Here is a 15841-nt window from a genome sequence, read left to right as displayed (position 1 = left end):
AAAAATAATAATGAGTACACCTGCATATATAATATTTTACAACTGCTGGTAAGGAAGTAATCGTGCATGTAAACGCTGTATAATTGGTAGAACACACTCCAGAATATGTGTAAATCTACATGAACAATTTATTTACATTACGATATTGTTTTATATTGCACTTAATATGGAAATAAAAAGAAAGAGATTACCTTAAGATGATTGAGAAGATTGGATGTTGCTTAAGTTGAGACAGAAAGCTCTGCATAGCAATAATTACATTTTACAGAGTATTTACCGTTGCCATCTGGCTTGTCAAGCACTTTATAGTACTGCTGTATCACAGACTGAACTGTACTTGACATCTTTACAATAGGGTTGACTTTCCTAAGCAGAGTAATACCACAGTGCTATGTTGTATTTTTGTATGTTTTCTAGCCTTCTAACATCTATGTAGGGTATTTATAGTCATTAATAGTTACAGCTGGTGATTAACTCAGAACAACAAAGCATCCAATAAATGACAATTGAATAATTGAAATTATATACCTTGTCAAACTTTGTCATTCCTTCATACTTCAAAGGTTGAGAAGATCATGTGAGTCTGATGCAGCTGAATGCATGGTAATTGTAGAGGTGTGATTTGCAGGTCTCATCTTGATGAATAGGGCTTGCACACAGGTGAAAACAACTTTTGCAATTTATTGAACAATATTTAAATGCATGTTTAATGTTTTCAAAGTTTTTGCATGAAATACTTGTATTTCAGAATAGTCAAATACCAAGTGAAATGAAAATAGTTCAGAATTTTGCATTTAAATACATTTAAATGCATTTGACCCCAAGTCTGGCAGCAATATAACCGCTATAGGTACCCCCACCCCCCACCACCCAACGCCCAGTGCTTTGGCATAATAAACCCTGCAGTATACAAATCAAAAGATTGAATTTTGCATGCAAGTGACATTTCATATGTGATTTTTAGAATATTTCACACATTGTCAAACGGTTTCTGTTAACAAAGAGAAAAACAAAATAAAAAAAACACACATTGAGCGAATGCTGACTAACGAACCTTCGATGGTTTAGAACTACCTTCAAATTCCTGTGTAGCGAACAAACCACTGAACACAGCCCTAGTTTATAAACACTTAATACAGAGAGACCGTTATGAAGATTGAAAACCGAATCAAGTATCTAATAAAGTTAGAGCTTTCTTATCCTGGGAAAAGAACAAGGACAGATGTACTGTAGCCTAGGTGGGTGTTTAGAATACTATTGCCTGTTCGTGTAATAGAACTTTTCCTCTGATTGGAACTGCTTTTAAAGCTTGCCAGCAGTTTTGTTTTCATAGTCTTCTCATCTGTTCTGGGAATGCTCAAAGGAAAACAGGGAAATTAGGGCAGGGACGTCATTCTTTTGTGCCCCCAAGAATAGTAACTCGACTGAGAAAATATGTTAAAACGTTTAACTTAACTAAATTAAATAAACTATGCCTTTTGTTCTGTAAAGTATTATGACAGTAATGGGAGTCACATGTTTATTGCTGGTTTTGTTTACAACCGACTTGTAAATGTTATCATAATCTGTTGTCACATAATAGTTGAGCACAGTATCTTATTGTGTAAATCATAAACTCCCACTAGGCCAATCAAACCAAAGGAGGGCTGTAAAACGCTTTAGTAATAGAAGTTTAGATTATTTGCAAAATGTGAATATCTGTGTCTCTTAATCAAATATGATCTATAATTACACAGTAATAAAATATAGTTGAGTTCAATTTTCTGGCTTTGCAATCTCTCACCCACTCATTATACTGCACACGAGTCTTACAGTAAGAGACATCGTCAGCCATTCAGCACATTTATAATGAATTAGGTGGTAAATTATACAGTAGTTTTTGATGTAAAGTACATTTAAAGAATTTTATCACAAGTAACATTTCAAACTAACATTACCACCAAAACTAAACAAAATAATTACTGAAATGTGTACTAAAAAAAAAAAAAATCGAATGTCTTATTTACTGTAGTCTGCGTAGTTTTGGTGGTCTGTACCTTTTCAGTTCCCAGTTCAAGATAGAAAATAAGAACCCTGTTTTTTAAAAGCATGGGAAAACGTGCTGTGAAATTTACTGAGGTGAAGTTTTATAAGGGTCTGGTTTACTTTGTTTAATAAACATCCCTGTGCTTCTAATATATTTTAAAGTTCATAAAAGTAAAATAACTAAGTCACATAAGTTTGCAAATAATGTCAGCTAATGCTGTCATCAGTTTCTTCTAGTTTTACCTCAATGTTTTTAAAAAGCAAAGACCCTCTCCCTGCTTCTAAAAGGGCATACTTTCCAAAATGCCCATATTTGGTTAAAGTGCAGTGTGTCTGTTAGAGACTGGAGCATACTTCAACAAAGCTAGCCCTGAATCATAAAACCGCATGGAAATGTAAAATATGCTTGTGATTTACATTCCTCAGCCTGTCTGCTACAATAACTATTTCTGATAAAGTGGATACGATTCTAAAAGGTTTTATGTTGTATGTTATTGATGGTATGAATGAATGAATGTAATCTTCTGAGGTTATACAGACATGAGCCAGGCCTGTTTTAAAAAAAAAAAAAAAAAAAAGGATAGTTTATTGCCAAGTGCCTAGTCACACAATTACATTCACATTTCCCATTATATTTAAATATTTATGTTCAGCCTAAGTGCTTTTGAAAATGTTTAAAGGCTAATTGCTGTCAGTTTCTGGGTTGTTTAGTGTGTTTTTGTCATAGGAGTAGACTAATCAGGTCAACCGTGTGATAAAACTTGCGACTGACTGCTTCAGGCCTTAATTTCCGCTCATGTTTTGTGTTCAAATTCCATTAAAAAAATGATAATTTGATATATACAAAAGCGGTTGGTTTCTTAGACCCGAACTGCATCATTAGTGTTAGTCACTTTATGTTGGTTCTGTTGTTTCATAGGTAATTATTTAAAAGTGAGTCTAGCTAACGTGTGTTTGCATTTCACAGAAAGGTCAGATGCGTAGTTTCTTTTCAGTGTTGCTGTATTATGTATTGACCTTTTGCCACACCAAATTGCACTTATACATCATTCTAGTATAATCTTAGCTTTTTTACAAACAAGCAAAATGGAACCTATTACGTGTGTAGTGATAGAGGCTGTGTGTTTTGCACACGGTTACAACCTTAAGACCATCTAGGAAAGATTGTCACCAAACCAGCAGTTTATACCATACAGCTACAGTATAATAATAATGCAGCTGTGTATCAAATGTACGTTAAAAGGCTTTCATCACAATAAGCAAGTTTCTATAAGGAGCATAGCTGCACAAACAGATTTTTGATTATTCGGATCAACCTCTCCACAGTTAAGTCATGGTGTTGATTGGCTTAATTTACCATCACAAACCTAAGCAGCTGTTTCTTCACTTCTGAAAAGGCTTGTAGCTCAAGCTTAAAGTTGAAGCCTACTAATGAGGTTGATAAGAAGCCAGGACATCTCGAAAAGGCAGCTCTTAACCTTAGGTCAAGTTATGACCTTGAGAAAATGTGGGTCAACCCCCAGATTGCAAACTATGGCCTAGGCGATACAGTATCAGATAATAATAGAAAACTCTGCACAGCATACTGTGTGTGTGTGTTTTTTGCCCCCCAGTGAACTCATTCACACTAACACTGCCTACAAAAATGACAATCCTACTGACTTTAAAAATAGCAACACATACAGTATTGAACAATCCCAAAATCCTGTATTTGGGAAGGGATTTTTTTCAAATATAAATTAATTGCTGTTTCCTTTTAACGATTCAGAATGGCAACATTTTGGCAGCAGTGGTACCTTTATATGCATGCCAAGTACTGTACGGAAACACACACCATGCAGCATATTCCCATAGGGTTTGATCAGTGAGACCCCACTCACAGTGAGGGGCAGCCTATGGAAGGCAGGGGGAGGGGGCGACAGCCGCACATTTTCCCAGGCTTTGTTTGTTTAACATAAGCATTTTTTAACTAAGGAATGTTGTAGTTTCACGTTGTGCTAAACGATTGTTGGTTATGTGATTTTGTACTTCAGTGGTTGAGACAAATTCTTATTTTTAAAGTAACTGGAGCCTTCAGTTACTGACTGATGCAGCTTCTGGTAGGAAAGTGTTTGAAATTTAACACCAAACATTAAGACCGTAGACCACTTACCAAATGTGTTGAATATACTACATTGTGTTGCTTTTAGTTATTTTAACATTAACTTAATTTAGAAATTGGAGCACTGCACAGCAAGTAAAAGTGCTGACACCTGCAATATACAGTAGGTTAATTGCTGCTAATTGGCTATGTTGGAAGCAATTTGAGTGCAGATGCTTGAGCAGAATGTTGAATGAAACGGCGAGCTTCCTTGTAATTTCATTATTCGTCATCCACGACAACAAAACAACTTGACATACATTTTCTGTTTCACTGTTTTTGGCTGAATTCAATGTAAATAAGCCTACCATCATAGCTGCTGAAGGGATATGACAATTGGTTGTTGAGAGATGCTTACTGTATAAATGAAAATATTTCAGATATGGTGGCTGGAAGTACCCCTCATGTCTATGACAAGTAGGGATTTTACATCTGAGATTTAATGCGCAGCTCTTTGATTGTGTTGATTGCCTGATTATACATAGAGAGGATACGTGATGGTTCTGAAAAATAATCAATGAGTGAATGGAGGCAGAAACACTATGGGAGAATCTGTTTACATCTTGACCCCTAGGCAGTGATAATTTTGCTTTACCCAATTTAAAACCATTGTGATTTCTATTAGTCTCACACATAATGACCTATTTATTTATGATGTTGAAGCCGTTTGTCTTATTATGATCTTTCTGTGGGTAGCTCTGAATTCAAAGATGTCTGACGTCACTGGACACCCATACCATAGAATAAAAAGCTGTGTCCTCGGTATGTGTCTCATCCTCTTTCCACACAAACAGATATTTTGAGAGTCTCCCTGTGCGCTCTTGCAAAGTAGACCAGTACAGCTGAGCATTCTTGGAGCCAGTTGATGATGTCACAGTTGATTTGCAGTTTTTCGGTGTAGATACAGTCTACACAGATAACCATCATAAAAGCCAGACAGACTCCAAATGTGTGTACATTGTATGCATTCAGATATGTCTCACTCATTTAATCATCACTTAAACTTTAATAGTATGGATTTCTAAATACAGACTTTCTGTGTACTGTCTCTGATCACTATTCAAACATGACCAGGCTGCGTGAGGCACAATTGTCAGATGTTTCATCTCATGTCCCCTGATGGTAAGAAATGCTTAGGAAAGCAAATTCCTGCAATGCTCACACATAGCTGTCAGTGTTGTCAGCTTATGTTTTCTTGGTTAAGAATAAACAAACATAGAAGGTGCGACAGCGTTTCAGGCTTCAATAGAGCATGCAAGACCAACCATTGGAACAAGACTGCAATCATTATCATTGCTAGACCAAAAAAAGAGAAATGTATTTCCTACCTGTACAATTCTTTAGCTTTTCTGTTCATATAATTGGCATACCTGTTCTGAGCTCAGTTTATATGGAAATGTGTGGGGAGATTCACAGTGAAGTCATTCAATATTGACAGTGATTTCTTTCTGACATGTATAATGCTCAAGCCACACATTGTACCTTTTTATGTACAGTAAAATAAAGACAAATATGTTACAGTATTAGCATGACAGCTGGAAAAGAGTGGTTGAAAATATACAGTGCCGAGAAAGTTTGTGAACCCCAATCTTAATTGTGGAAATTCCGTAGTTTTACCATGATATCAAACCCAGTCTTTTCTTAAATATCCAATAGGGTTTATATTAATGAATTCCATGTCTTTTGAAACAAAATGATGTATGAATTAATCAAACAATGAGTAGTTAAGATTCAGGGTATGTGAAAAAGTAAGTGAACCCCTGGTTTTATCAGCTCAATTAAGGGGATAATTAGAATCAAGTGTTTAAATAATTAGATAGATCTTCAGGGGTGAGTTTGGAAGGCCCCACCCTATATAAAGATCAGAAACTTTGTGAGTTTGGTCTTCACCATACAGGTGTGTGGAAACACGTCATGCCACGATCAAAAGAAATCTCTGAGGACCTCAGAAAAACAGTTATTGATGCTCATCAATCTAGAAATGGTTATACAACCATGTCTAAGAATTTAGGGCTCCACCGATCCACTGTCAGACAGAAAGTCTACAAATGGAGAAAGTTCAAGACCACAGTCACTCTACCCAGGAGCGGTCGTCCTACCAAAATTTCTCCAAGACAAACCGAAAAATCATCAAGGAAGTCACAAAGAACCCCAGAGTAACATCCAAGGATCTGCCGGCCACTCTCGCCTTGGCTAATATGAGTGATCATGACTCAACTATCAGAAAAAGACTGAAGCAGAATGGTGTTCATGGAAGGATAGCCAAGGGGAAACCACTGCTCTCTAAAAAGAACATTGCTGCCTGTCTGAAGTTCGCCAAAGAGCACATAGATGATCCACAAGACTTCTGGAACAATGTTTTCTGAACAGAGGAGTCAATGGTAGAACTTTTTGGCCTCAGTGAGAAATGTTGTGTTTGGCGAAAACCAAACACTGTATTCGAACAGGACAACCTCATCCCAACCATCAAGCATGGTAATGGGAGTGTGATGGTTTGCGACTGCTTTGCTGCCTTAGGACCTGGATGGCTTGTCATCATTGACACAACCGTGAATTATGCATTGTATCAGAAGATTCTGGAGGAGAATATCAGGCCATCTAGACTGTGAGCTGAAGCTGAACCGAAAGTGGGTCATGCAGCAAGACAATGATCCTAAACATACAAGCAGATCTACAAAAGAATGGCTGCAGAATAAATTCCGTGTTTTAGAATGGCCTAGTCAAAGTCCGGACCTAAATCGAAATGTTGTGGCAGGACCTGAAGCGAGCTGTCCATGCAAGGAAGCCCTCAAATGTCGCCGAGTTGAAGCAGTTCTGTAAGGAGGAATGGGCCAAAATTCCTCAAAACCGATGTGAGAGACTGACCCAACAGTTACAGGAAACTGCTCAAGGGGGTGCCACTAGTAACTGAATCTAAAGGTTCACATACTTTTTCACACATGGATATTGAATGTTGAATAATTTGTGGATAAATAAATGTTGAAAAAGTATCATGTTTTTGTGTCATTTGTTTAATCATGTTATCTTTAACTATTATTAGGACTTGGATTAAGATCTAATAACATTTTAGGTTTGAAATATGTGGAAATCGTAAGGGGTTCACTTTCTCTCTGCATTGTATATATGATAACTTGTCTTTAAATAATATGCTTATAAGTGAAAAGTTAATTTTTACTCTAGTGCTCAGAATGTTGACTTGTTGTAAAAAACAAGACCAAATTGAGAATCATCAAAGACGTCCCAAAAGGTCAGAAACCACCCACCTTTTTTATTTCTAGCAAGCTCTGTATATGTGAAGGAGCTTGAAGAAATAAACTCCAGCATTTCTGTTTTATGGACTTTAAGCCTGTGCAGTTTATTACACTACTGTGACGGATTGGAATTGCCATATTTGGCAACCTCTTTGCGTTTAGTAGCAGAATCCCAAATAATGCCATAAAAGGAATACAGAAAAACCCACCTGTTTCATATCTAAATGAAAACATTTTTTTGAACTGCCAGAGAAGAAAAGCCGAAATAATTGTTTCGTATGAATGAAATTAATTCTTTACTTGATTTTTAGCTCTGTGTACAGTACAGCACAGTGTTAACTAGCATTTCTTCATTGTTGAATAAATACTGGCAAGCATACAGTGGTCACTACAGAATTCCATAGATGTTAAACCAGGTACATACTAGGTGTAAACTGGTATATACTGGGCATTGTAATACAGTAAGGAAGATTCTTTTGAGATGCAATATCCCTTTTCCGCTACTTCCCACATCGGCATTGACCAGTTGCAGACCAGATAATTGCGGATGCATATTAGACAACAAAGAAACAAAAATAATTAACAGTCTCGGCTGACTCTGAAAGATGTGTAAAATCACATGTAGAGCAAAAATGTAAAGAGCAAATTGCTGATTCCATTGCTGGCCCGCAGATGAAATGAGGCAGTAGTGAACAACAGGCTGCTGTACGGTTGTTATCCATTGTAGTGCAACTTGTCTATGTACATTAGGGGCTGAGCAGCAGTTGCATGTTGGTCTTACTTTAGATCTTCTAACTGCAGGTGGCCAATGGGACCAAGTGAATTGAACAAAAATCAACCTAGCTCAATGTCACTCCAGTTTATGCCACCCTCAGCTTATCACCTCATGAAATATCCAGGACAGAATATAGCTCCAGATAATATCACTTTGGTTATTACAACACACATGTAAGGCGGTGTCTGTGCTGTATTGAAGTGTTGCAGAAATGAGGCAGCACAATATTTATGGAACAATACCTTGTGTACTGTATGTTTAGGTTACAGCTTACAGTACGCTTTTAATTCTTGAAATGTGTTCAGAATAATAATATATCAAAAATGTTTTAATTAATATTATTGTAAATAATGCAGTGCCTAGTTCCACAAGAAATACAAATGTTGTATCATCAGTTCTGTGTTTTAGTGCTTATTTTGGTAAATTATAGGGGACCTCTTGATACAGTTGACAGTCCTTGTCATCTGTTATGCACAGTGATATTATAAGGTTTTGAATATATTTAGTCTAAGCAGTTCTGCAGTACACTGCAGAGGCTGTGGGTTGGGGACATGTTACAGTATCTTCTCCTGGGGTTCAGCAACACCAAAATGTTTGTTCTTTAAAAAACTATTAATATAAGCGGATGAAATATATCCAGAATAATGAACTCCTGAAATCCATTTTGCTTAGTTTTTTTTATGTCTTGGAGACACCTCCTCCCCCTAACACCCATGGCTGTAAAGGAATGGCTCTATTCTCTATGCAAATGTAGATACATCGTGCTGCAAGGGTCTTGATTTTTTGTTCATACTGAAAGCAGAGGCATGACAAAGATGTAATGTCCCACAGTGCCAACCAAACAGCAGCGTTCATGGAGGCTAACCATTGTTTGGCAGGTACATTATCAGTGTGGTTCAGGATAAAATATTTCAGAATGTGCTGTGGGCCCCACTGTAACCATACTCCCTGTTATCTCTTCCAAAATTACCTTTTTTTTTCCTGCCTCAGGTCTTGGATAGCCCTGGCAACATATAGTGTAGAGGTGTGTTTATTTTGTTTATGTATGTCCATTGGCAAATGAAACAGTTACTGTATAATTCAATGTATGGTATGCTGTTAATGTACTACACGATGCTACAGTAGTATTCTACTAAGTCTGGGGTGTGTGTGTGTGTTGCCTTGTCAATTCATACTACTCACTCTCTTTGTAGTTGACTCAATAAACTCTCCCAACCAGGGATTATCTAGGTCAGACAAAAGCAGAACTGTTGAATTAAGCCACATTTGCTTGGTTTGTCCTGTTCAAATATATCAACAAAAACTCTGTAATGTGCAAATTCTATGGTACGTTGGCCTAGAGTTGGCAGGTTTTTAAAAACCACAATTCCTCGCCTGTAACCATTTGTAGGTCTTTGGTGGAAAAACACAATTGGATACATGTGCTATGTATTTCTCACAATTTTTCTTCTATGAATATGGACGAGGAATTCTAGCACATTGTGTATTTTACTGATTCTTACTAAAAAAAATCTGTTTGTCATTATATTTATTACAAGTAATTGTGCATCTTTTTTTTTTAAACATTTCATTTTAAATATATATTTTTAAAACTATAACGTGTATAAAAGGTAAGGCTTAATTTATTGTAGACAACAAGAAAAATATAAAACCCCCGCCACGTACAAACTGGAAATGATGTTTACATTTGTCTGAAGTGATAGATTATTATTCCTTAATAATCATTGAGGAATAATTCCTATTATTCCTCAATGATTATTACAGCAAATGCATGCACCAGAATGACAGAGTACAGGAATTACTTTTTAGACACCTGTCGATTGAGTGTCCATTGCAAGACAAAAAAATAAATTAACTGTATGTGCTCATACCAACTCCAGTATATAAACACTTTGATGAACCAGCATTTTTCTCTGTCTTCTTTCCTAGCCGAGCACTTTGCCGCAGGGGACTGTTAACATGAACCAGTGTACTGATGTCATTGACGCTGAGCCCAAAACAGGACAGAAGAATGCTCTGTGCATTGTGACACCTGAGCAAGAGTATTTTATCCGCGGAGAAAACAAAGAGCTCATTAATGGGTAAGTGGAAACGTACATCTTGGTGTTAAAGAACTGTTGGTTTGCTGTAACCAGACTCGGGTTTTAAACATTGGGTAGGTTGGAAGGGCTTTTTTTTCTGGTTCATGAATTGAAAACTGTACTGGGAGAAATCTGCAAAGGTTGTGTATTTGATTGTAATAAGAACATGAAAGAGAATATATTTATACAGTATACCCTACAGAGAGCACAGAAGGATATTTAGGCAGTGAGCTGCATCAAACTAAAATGGGTTTTGAACAATTAAGGAGACAGTATCTCATTTTATAAACAAAATAAAACAAAACAAAAGATTACTTGAATGAATGGCCCATGTTAGTTTTAAACTAACTTCACAAATGGCTGTCTCTTTTTCTACTTGTAACTGTTCTATTTGTAAATTTATTAATTCAATAAAATTTGCCTTGAGTGCCGTGCTAATTGTCTCAAATTACCACCATTTCTTAAGTAATTTATTGTGAAAACACATTATTACAATATTACACAGAAAATGTTTTTGTTGCGTGAATTGGCTTTGACTTGTCTGAATACCTTTCATGGGAGGCTTCTGCTACCTCTGCTTTGTTCATTACTTGTATATCACTAAACCCAAAAATACATCTGCACTTTGACAAAACTAAGACATGTTCAGTTGTGATTTATGTTTCATCACTGTGGGTTTACTACTGTTACAAAGCTGGACCCTTTCTCTCCAGGCCTGGTCTATTATTCACACCCATTTAACTTGAGTTAATAGACTCCTCGGAGAAGGCATTGGGATGTCCCCTCCAATACTGCAACATGTCACCTGTCTGACATGATTCACACTTACTGACTGGCAATTTGTTTACCAGCCACAGAGCTTCAGAGTCATACAATCTGGGTGATATATGTAACAGTCTGAGGCTCTCCACGTAACAAGACCCTAAACTGGCTCAGGTCTCCCTCCCTGGATTCTCATATTTTTACGAAGATTAAGCATATCCCTTCAAGTTTGCAGTCCTCTTGGAAGCTGCCTCCACTGATAGACAGAATCGCTTACTGCCTCAAAGTAATAAGCGATTCTGATAGGAGAATTTTCATGAAATATTCTCTTACGGTAGTTACTAGAATCTGTGCTGTAAAACCAGACATACCCAATTACTCGACAGTCTTTGTCTTTTCACTCTCGACAGGATTTAAAATTCAGTTATCCTGTGAACATTGTACAAAATGGATAACAAAAATCACAAAGGCCCCCCTTAATTCACAGCACAATCTGCAGCAGAATGACAAATGCTGTTGAACTTATAACATAATCAGCACTCTTTGTTAATTATTTACTCAAAAGTGCTATTACTTAAATACCTGCATATGGGAGAATTACTGTAAGGTGTAACCTATTATGTATCCACTATATATAAATTATTTTCACATGAACTAAAGTTTTTGTAAAGTCACCTCTAGCATTTTCAAACTGGGCTTTAATTCTGTAGGGAAAGCGTTGTTCACCTAATTCTTTAATTAACACTTTTAATTATGTTCTTGATATTTAGTACATTCATTTTCTCAATTCAATTACCAGAGCTGCTCCAGTTAAAATTTGTTTCCTTGTCAGTGATACAGATCTTTTCACATATCGATTGTACTTCATTTTCGTTAGAGCTACCTGTTATCTCTCTTACATCCTCAGGGATGCTTTGTTTTTATTCGCACAAAAATATTTGTAGATAATATACCTTTTTATGTGGGTATTTTCTATTTGTATTTTTATGCATTAGTGCTTTCAATAGCTGTTTATTGAAATAATGAATAGCCTTTCTGGAAATTAAACTTCTGTTCTACAAAGGCCTGTCATTAAAACTGTGTAAAACATAAAGCCAATCACCTCAAAATACACCAATGAAATGCACTGTGTTTAATGGCTGGCTTATCTCTTATTAAACATTGTTCATTTGAATCTTCAATTTATCAGGTGGCTTGAACAGCTGGTAGTTTATCCGAAAACAAATAAGCAGAACCAGAAGAAAAAACGCAAGGTGGAACCAACAACTTCACAGGTAAACCTGTCCCTTTAAAATTCAAACATACCTTCAGTTTAAAGAGGCCTGATTCAGAGGGGGCTCCCGAGTGGCGCATCCAGTAAAGGCGCTCCATGTGGAGTGCAGGATGCTCCCTATAACCTGGAGATCACATGTTCAAATCCAGGCTGTGGTTCCGCAGAAAAATGACAGATTGGTAGAAGCACGTTTTGAAGGATTTCTAGTTTCTAGGCTGGATTAATTGAGTTAAGTCATAACTTTTAAGTGCCCAATCATAAAAGCTGATGCAAAGGGGTGGTATACCTAGTAATGGCACTCTGGAGTGTAGGGGGAGACATACAATCAGGCGCTCACTGGTTCAAATCCTGGTCTTGCTGAGTTTTGACTGCAAGCCCACTGAACTAACACTTTTGTGAGTTGGGGAAGAAAATCATCTGGATATTGTTCACCTCATTGTGCTTTAGTTACCCCTACTGGTCGGGCACCTCAGGAGTCCTGGTGGGGAATTCCAAGGCTGGGTGGTTTACCAGACGGGGTCCTTACCGCATAGGCTGGGCCCCTGTCTGACTAACTTCAATTCTGCGGGTAAACAAAGTATGTTTTTCAGTCCATTTGTCAGTAAATGGGTTGTAGGGGTTACTTCAAAATGGGTAAAAATTTAAAATTGATCCATAATAAAATGTTATGCTAATTACAAGACCATACAGCAAGCACAGAATGGACCCTTTTGAAGTTTTACCTCAAAATGTATTTTATTTTGTATCAGTTTTTTAAAATATTTTTTGCAACAATTGTTTATTATTTTGTCCTTTTTTTAATTCAGATTTACAGTTCAAATTAAACATTTTAATGTATAGCTGGTTTGTTTTATTTTAAGCAACAGTTAATATCTTTTAGTATCGTATTAAGTCGTGTTTGTCTTTTGTAGGAGCCGGGCCCAGCGAAGGTTGCTGTGACTGGCTCTGGTATTCCAGATGCAGAGAAGGTCCCAGATTCCCGGTCAACCATGTGGCAGGAAGAACTAAACGCCAGGGAGGTGGAAGCCTCCCAGGTTTGGCCTTCATCGGATAGCAGCACATTCACTACAATGCTGGCTCAAGGGGGTAAGCAGGAAATGGTCTCATATCAAGTGCTTTTATGTCTGGAGATTTCATTTTGCATTGCTCATTGTCACGCAGTTCAAACAAATGTTTTAAGATGGCAGTGTATTGCAGCCAAAAGTCTGCTGCTTTAATTACTAAAAGGTTTTCTTATCTATTTTCTTAAGTACAGTTTACCAAGAATGTAGCCCTAAGTCAGAAAGACAGACGTTTTGGTTTGTGGACTCTAACTGAACAATTGTCTACTTGACTTTCTTATTAGTTGTACCCAATGACAGTGGTAATCAAGTTCCTTTGAAAGGGCTATTCTATCTATTACACTGAAGTCTGATGATCAGAAAGCCAAGGGCTTGCCAGTAATCTACTGTTGATACCTTAATAAACATTTTACATTTTCATGGAAATGGCAAGACTCCAATACAAGTTAATATGTGCAGTACAGTTGGCATTTGCACAGTTTTATTTTAAGAAACCACCAAACCAGAAATAGTGGCTTCATATGAATTGTTGTTTGTAAGTAGTCTTAAGGCAGAAAAAGACAATGTGTAAATGACAATTCGGAGTAAACTTTGAAAATCTGTTCCCTGACTCTTACTGTGTAAACGAGCACTATTGTATTTGTTCTTTTTTTTTTTATTGAATAAATGCCACCCACAAGGGTGGGGACACCAGGTGTGGCATACCTTACTTGGCACAGTTCTCATTATACAGAGCAGAGAACTGGATTATATTACCGTAGAAATGAAACACTATATCGATCAAATATATCCTTGAATTTTGCAAGTTTAAATGTAGGAACATGAAGAAAAAAAAATCCAGTAATATACAAATTCTTACAACATTGGAAGAACAGTCGTAAAGATAGTCACCATTTTTATTTCAGTGAAATAAGCACAGAGAAATGTATTCAAAATAAAGACCAAATAATGAATACTTGAATTGACTTTTTTTTTTTTTGCTTACATCTCTTTTCAGGGTCCTCATTAAAAATAAAGGAGGGCCCTTATGTGCTGATTGTGCCAGTCTGTCCATCCGTTTCTCTGCCACGCTACATGGTGAAAGCGTTAACAGCCTTGATTTTGCATCTTTATTTTTTTTAACTAATTTGTTATGTTATAATGTCATGTACTCCTAGCGTCCTCCTGTGAACGTCGTGAAATTTTGCCTGACATCCGATAAACTCGATTTTTATACAAATATTTGTCAACTTTGCGATTATGAGCCGATTATGAAAACCCTCTATATGTCATTGCACTGTTTTTTTTTTTTTTTTACCGTCCATATATGTCTGTCATTAGTTTTGAACTGGTAAAACTAATATATTCTCACACATACAGTATTCTTGATTTTTTCTGCAGGACACGTTCCTCTGGATGCAACCTCTGATCACAGCTCTGTCAATGGGGATGAGAGGGATAGAGGTGGCATCCCTTTCTTCCTCCCACAAAGACCCGACATGCAGGTTTTATCCCCGACTGGTAGTTCTTCCAGCAAGCACAGCATGGACCTTGGAGGGATCCCTCGATGCCAGTCCCCTGCCCAGAGCGATCCTTTCCCTTCTGGGAGCAGCCTGCTGTCTAATGGGTCTCACATCAGTGGCTCAATGAGTTCACTGGATTCAGACACTAGTGGAAGCACAGTAACGAGTACGGATAGCCACTGTGCTGAGATCCGGGCGCAAAGGGCCTCCACGCTGCATGACGCCCCTCAATCAAGGAGGTACGAGGTTGAGGTGAGGAAGGCAGAGAAACGAAGTCGAGCAAGGAGCCCGGAGAGACCTGAGGAGGACCAGGTGTTTGTAACGGAGAAAAGGTAAGGAAATGCACCGCGAAGTAATAAAGCACAGTGAAAGCCCTGTAAAGCATGGTTATGCATTGTAAACTTTGCTTTGCATTGTAAACTTTGCTTTACCATACTTCTCACAGAGAAGTATGGCAAAGCAAATTTTAAAACCTAGCTAACAATGGTAAACTACAGTATGATAAATGATGAGTGCTGTGTTTATTTCACCCATAAGGGTTGCTGTAAACAACACAGCTTGGCGGTTATATATAGCCAGTACAGTGCACGATAGTACACCATGAACGGATACCCTTGTGCTTTAACTGTAGCCCAGGCTATGTCAGCAGTAGAACAAACTTTCTTCTTAATAATCTCGGTATTCATTTTAGCCTTTTGTGAAAGGTCATATAAAATAAATTCTTTTTAGTAGCCCTTCAAACTCAGTGTCCCTTAGTGTCCCTTTAACAGCATCAGAAAGGAAATGTCACTGTTGTAGAAGGCAGCACACTTATTAAACAGTCAGTAGAAAAATAATTGGTTTAATAATTTAATTTTAGCTCGGTGAAAGAGTGACATTCTGTGCCCAGCAGCCAAGAAGAAAAAAAAATGGCAGTCGTTTGAAATAAATACTAGACAGACTGTCTCAATTATAGCCTTTTAAGGGAACCT

The 15841-nt window shown here is 37.3% G+C and overlaps 1 protein-coding gene across 4 annotated transcripts in view; it reads left to right on the top strand.

Annotated features, from left to right (window-relative positions):
• LOC121295905 (protein outspread-like) overlaps positions 1-15841 on the top strand; it is a 73413-nt gene that overhangs the window by 21140 nt on the left and 36432 nt on the right. For 3 of the 4 annotated variants that reach the window (XR_005946982.1, XM_041221025.1, XM_041221027.1), the window contains exons 4-7: positions 10121-10272; positions 12224-12308; positions 13219-13393; positions 14749-15202. Coding sequence is in view for 3 of the 4 variants with exons in the window: in XM_041221025.1 (XP_041076959.1) it covers positions 10121-10272; positions 12224-12308; positions 13219-13393; positions 14749-15202 (866 nt within the window). In the remaining variant the exon portion in view is untranslated. The remainder of the gene's footprint in view (positions 1-10120; positions 10273-12223; positions 12309-13218; positions 13394-14748; positions 15203-15841) is intronic. The other variant, XM_041221026.1, reaches the window with a different exon arrangement.

The sequence above is a fragment of the Polyodon spathula genome, chromosome 20, assembly GCF_017654505.1.
Source record: "Polyodon spathula isolate WHYD16114869_AA chromosome 20, ASM1765450v1, whole genome shotgun sequence".
In the NCBI taxonomy this organism is placed as follows: Eukaryota; Metazoa; Chordata; class Actinopteri; order Acipenseriformes; family Polyodontidae; genus Polyodon; species Polyodon spathula.
The sequence above is the reverse complement of the archived record's forward strand: the minus strand, read 5'-3'. Positions and strand labels throughout refer to the sequence as shown.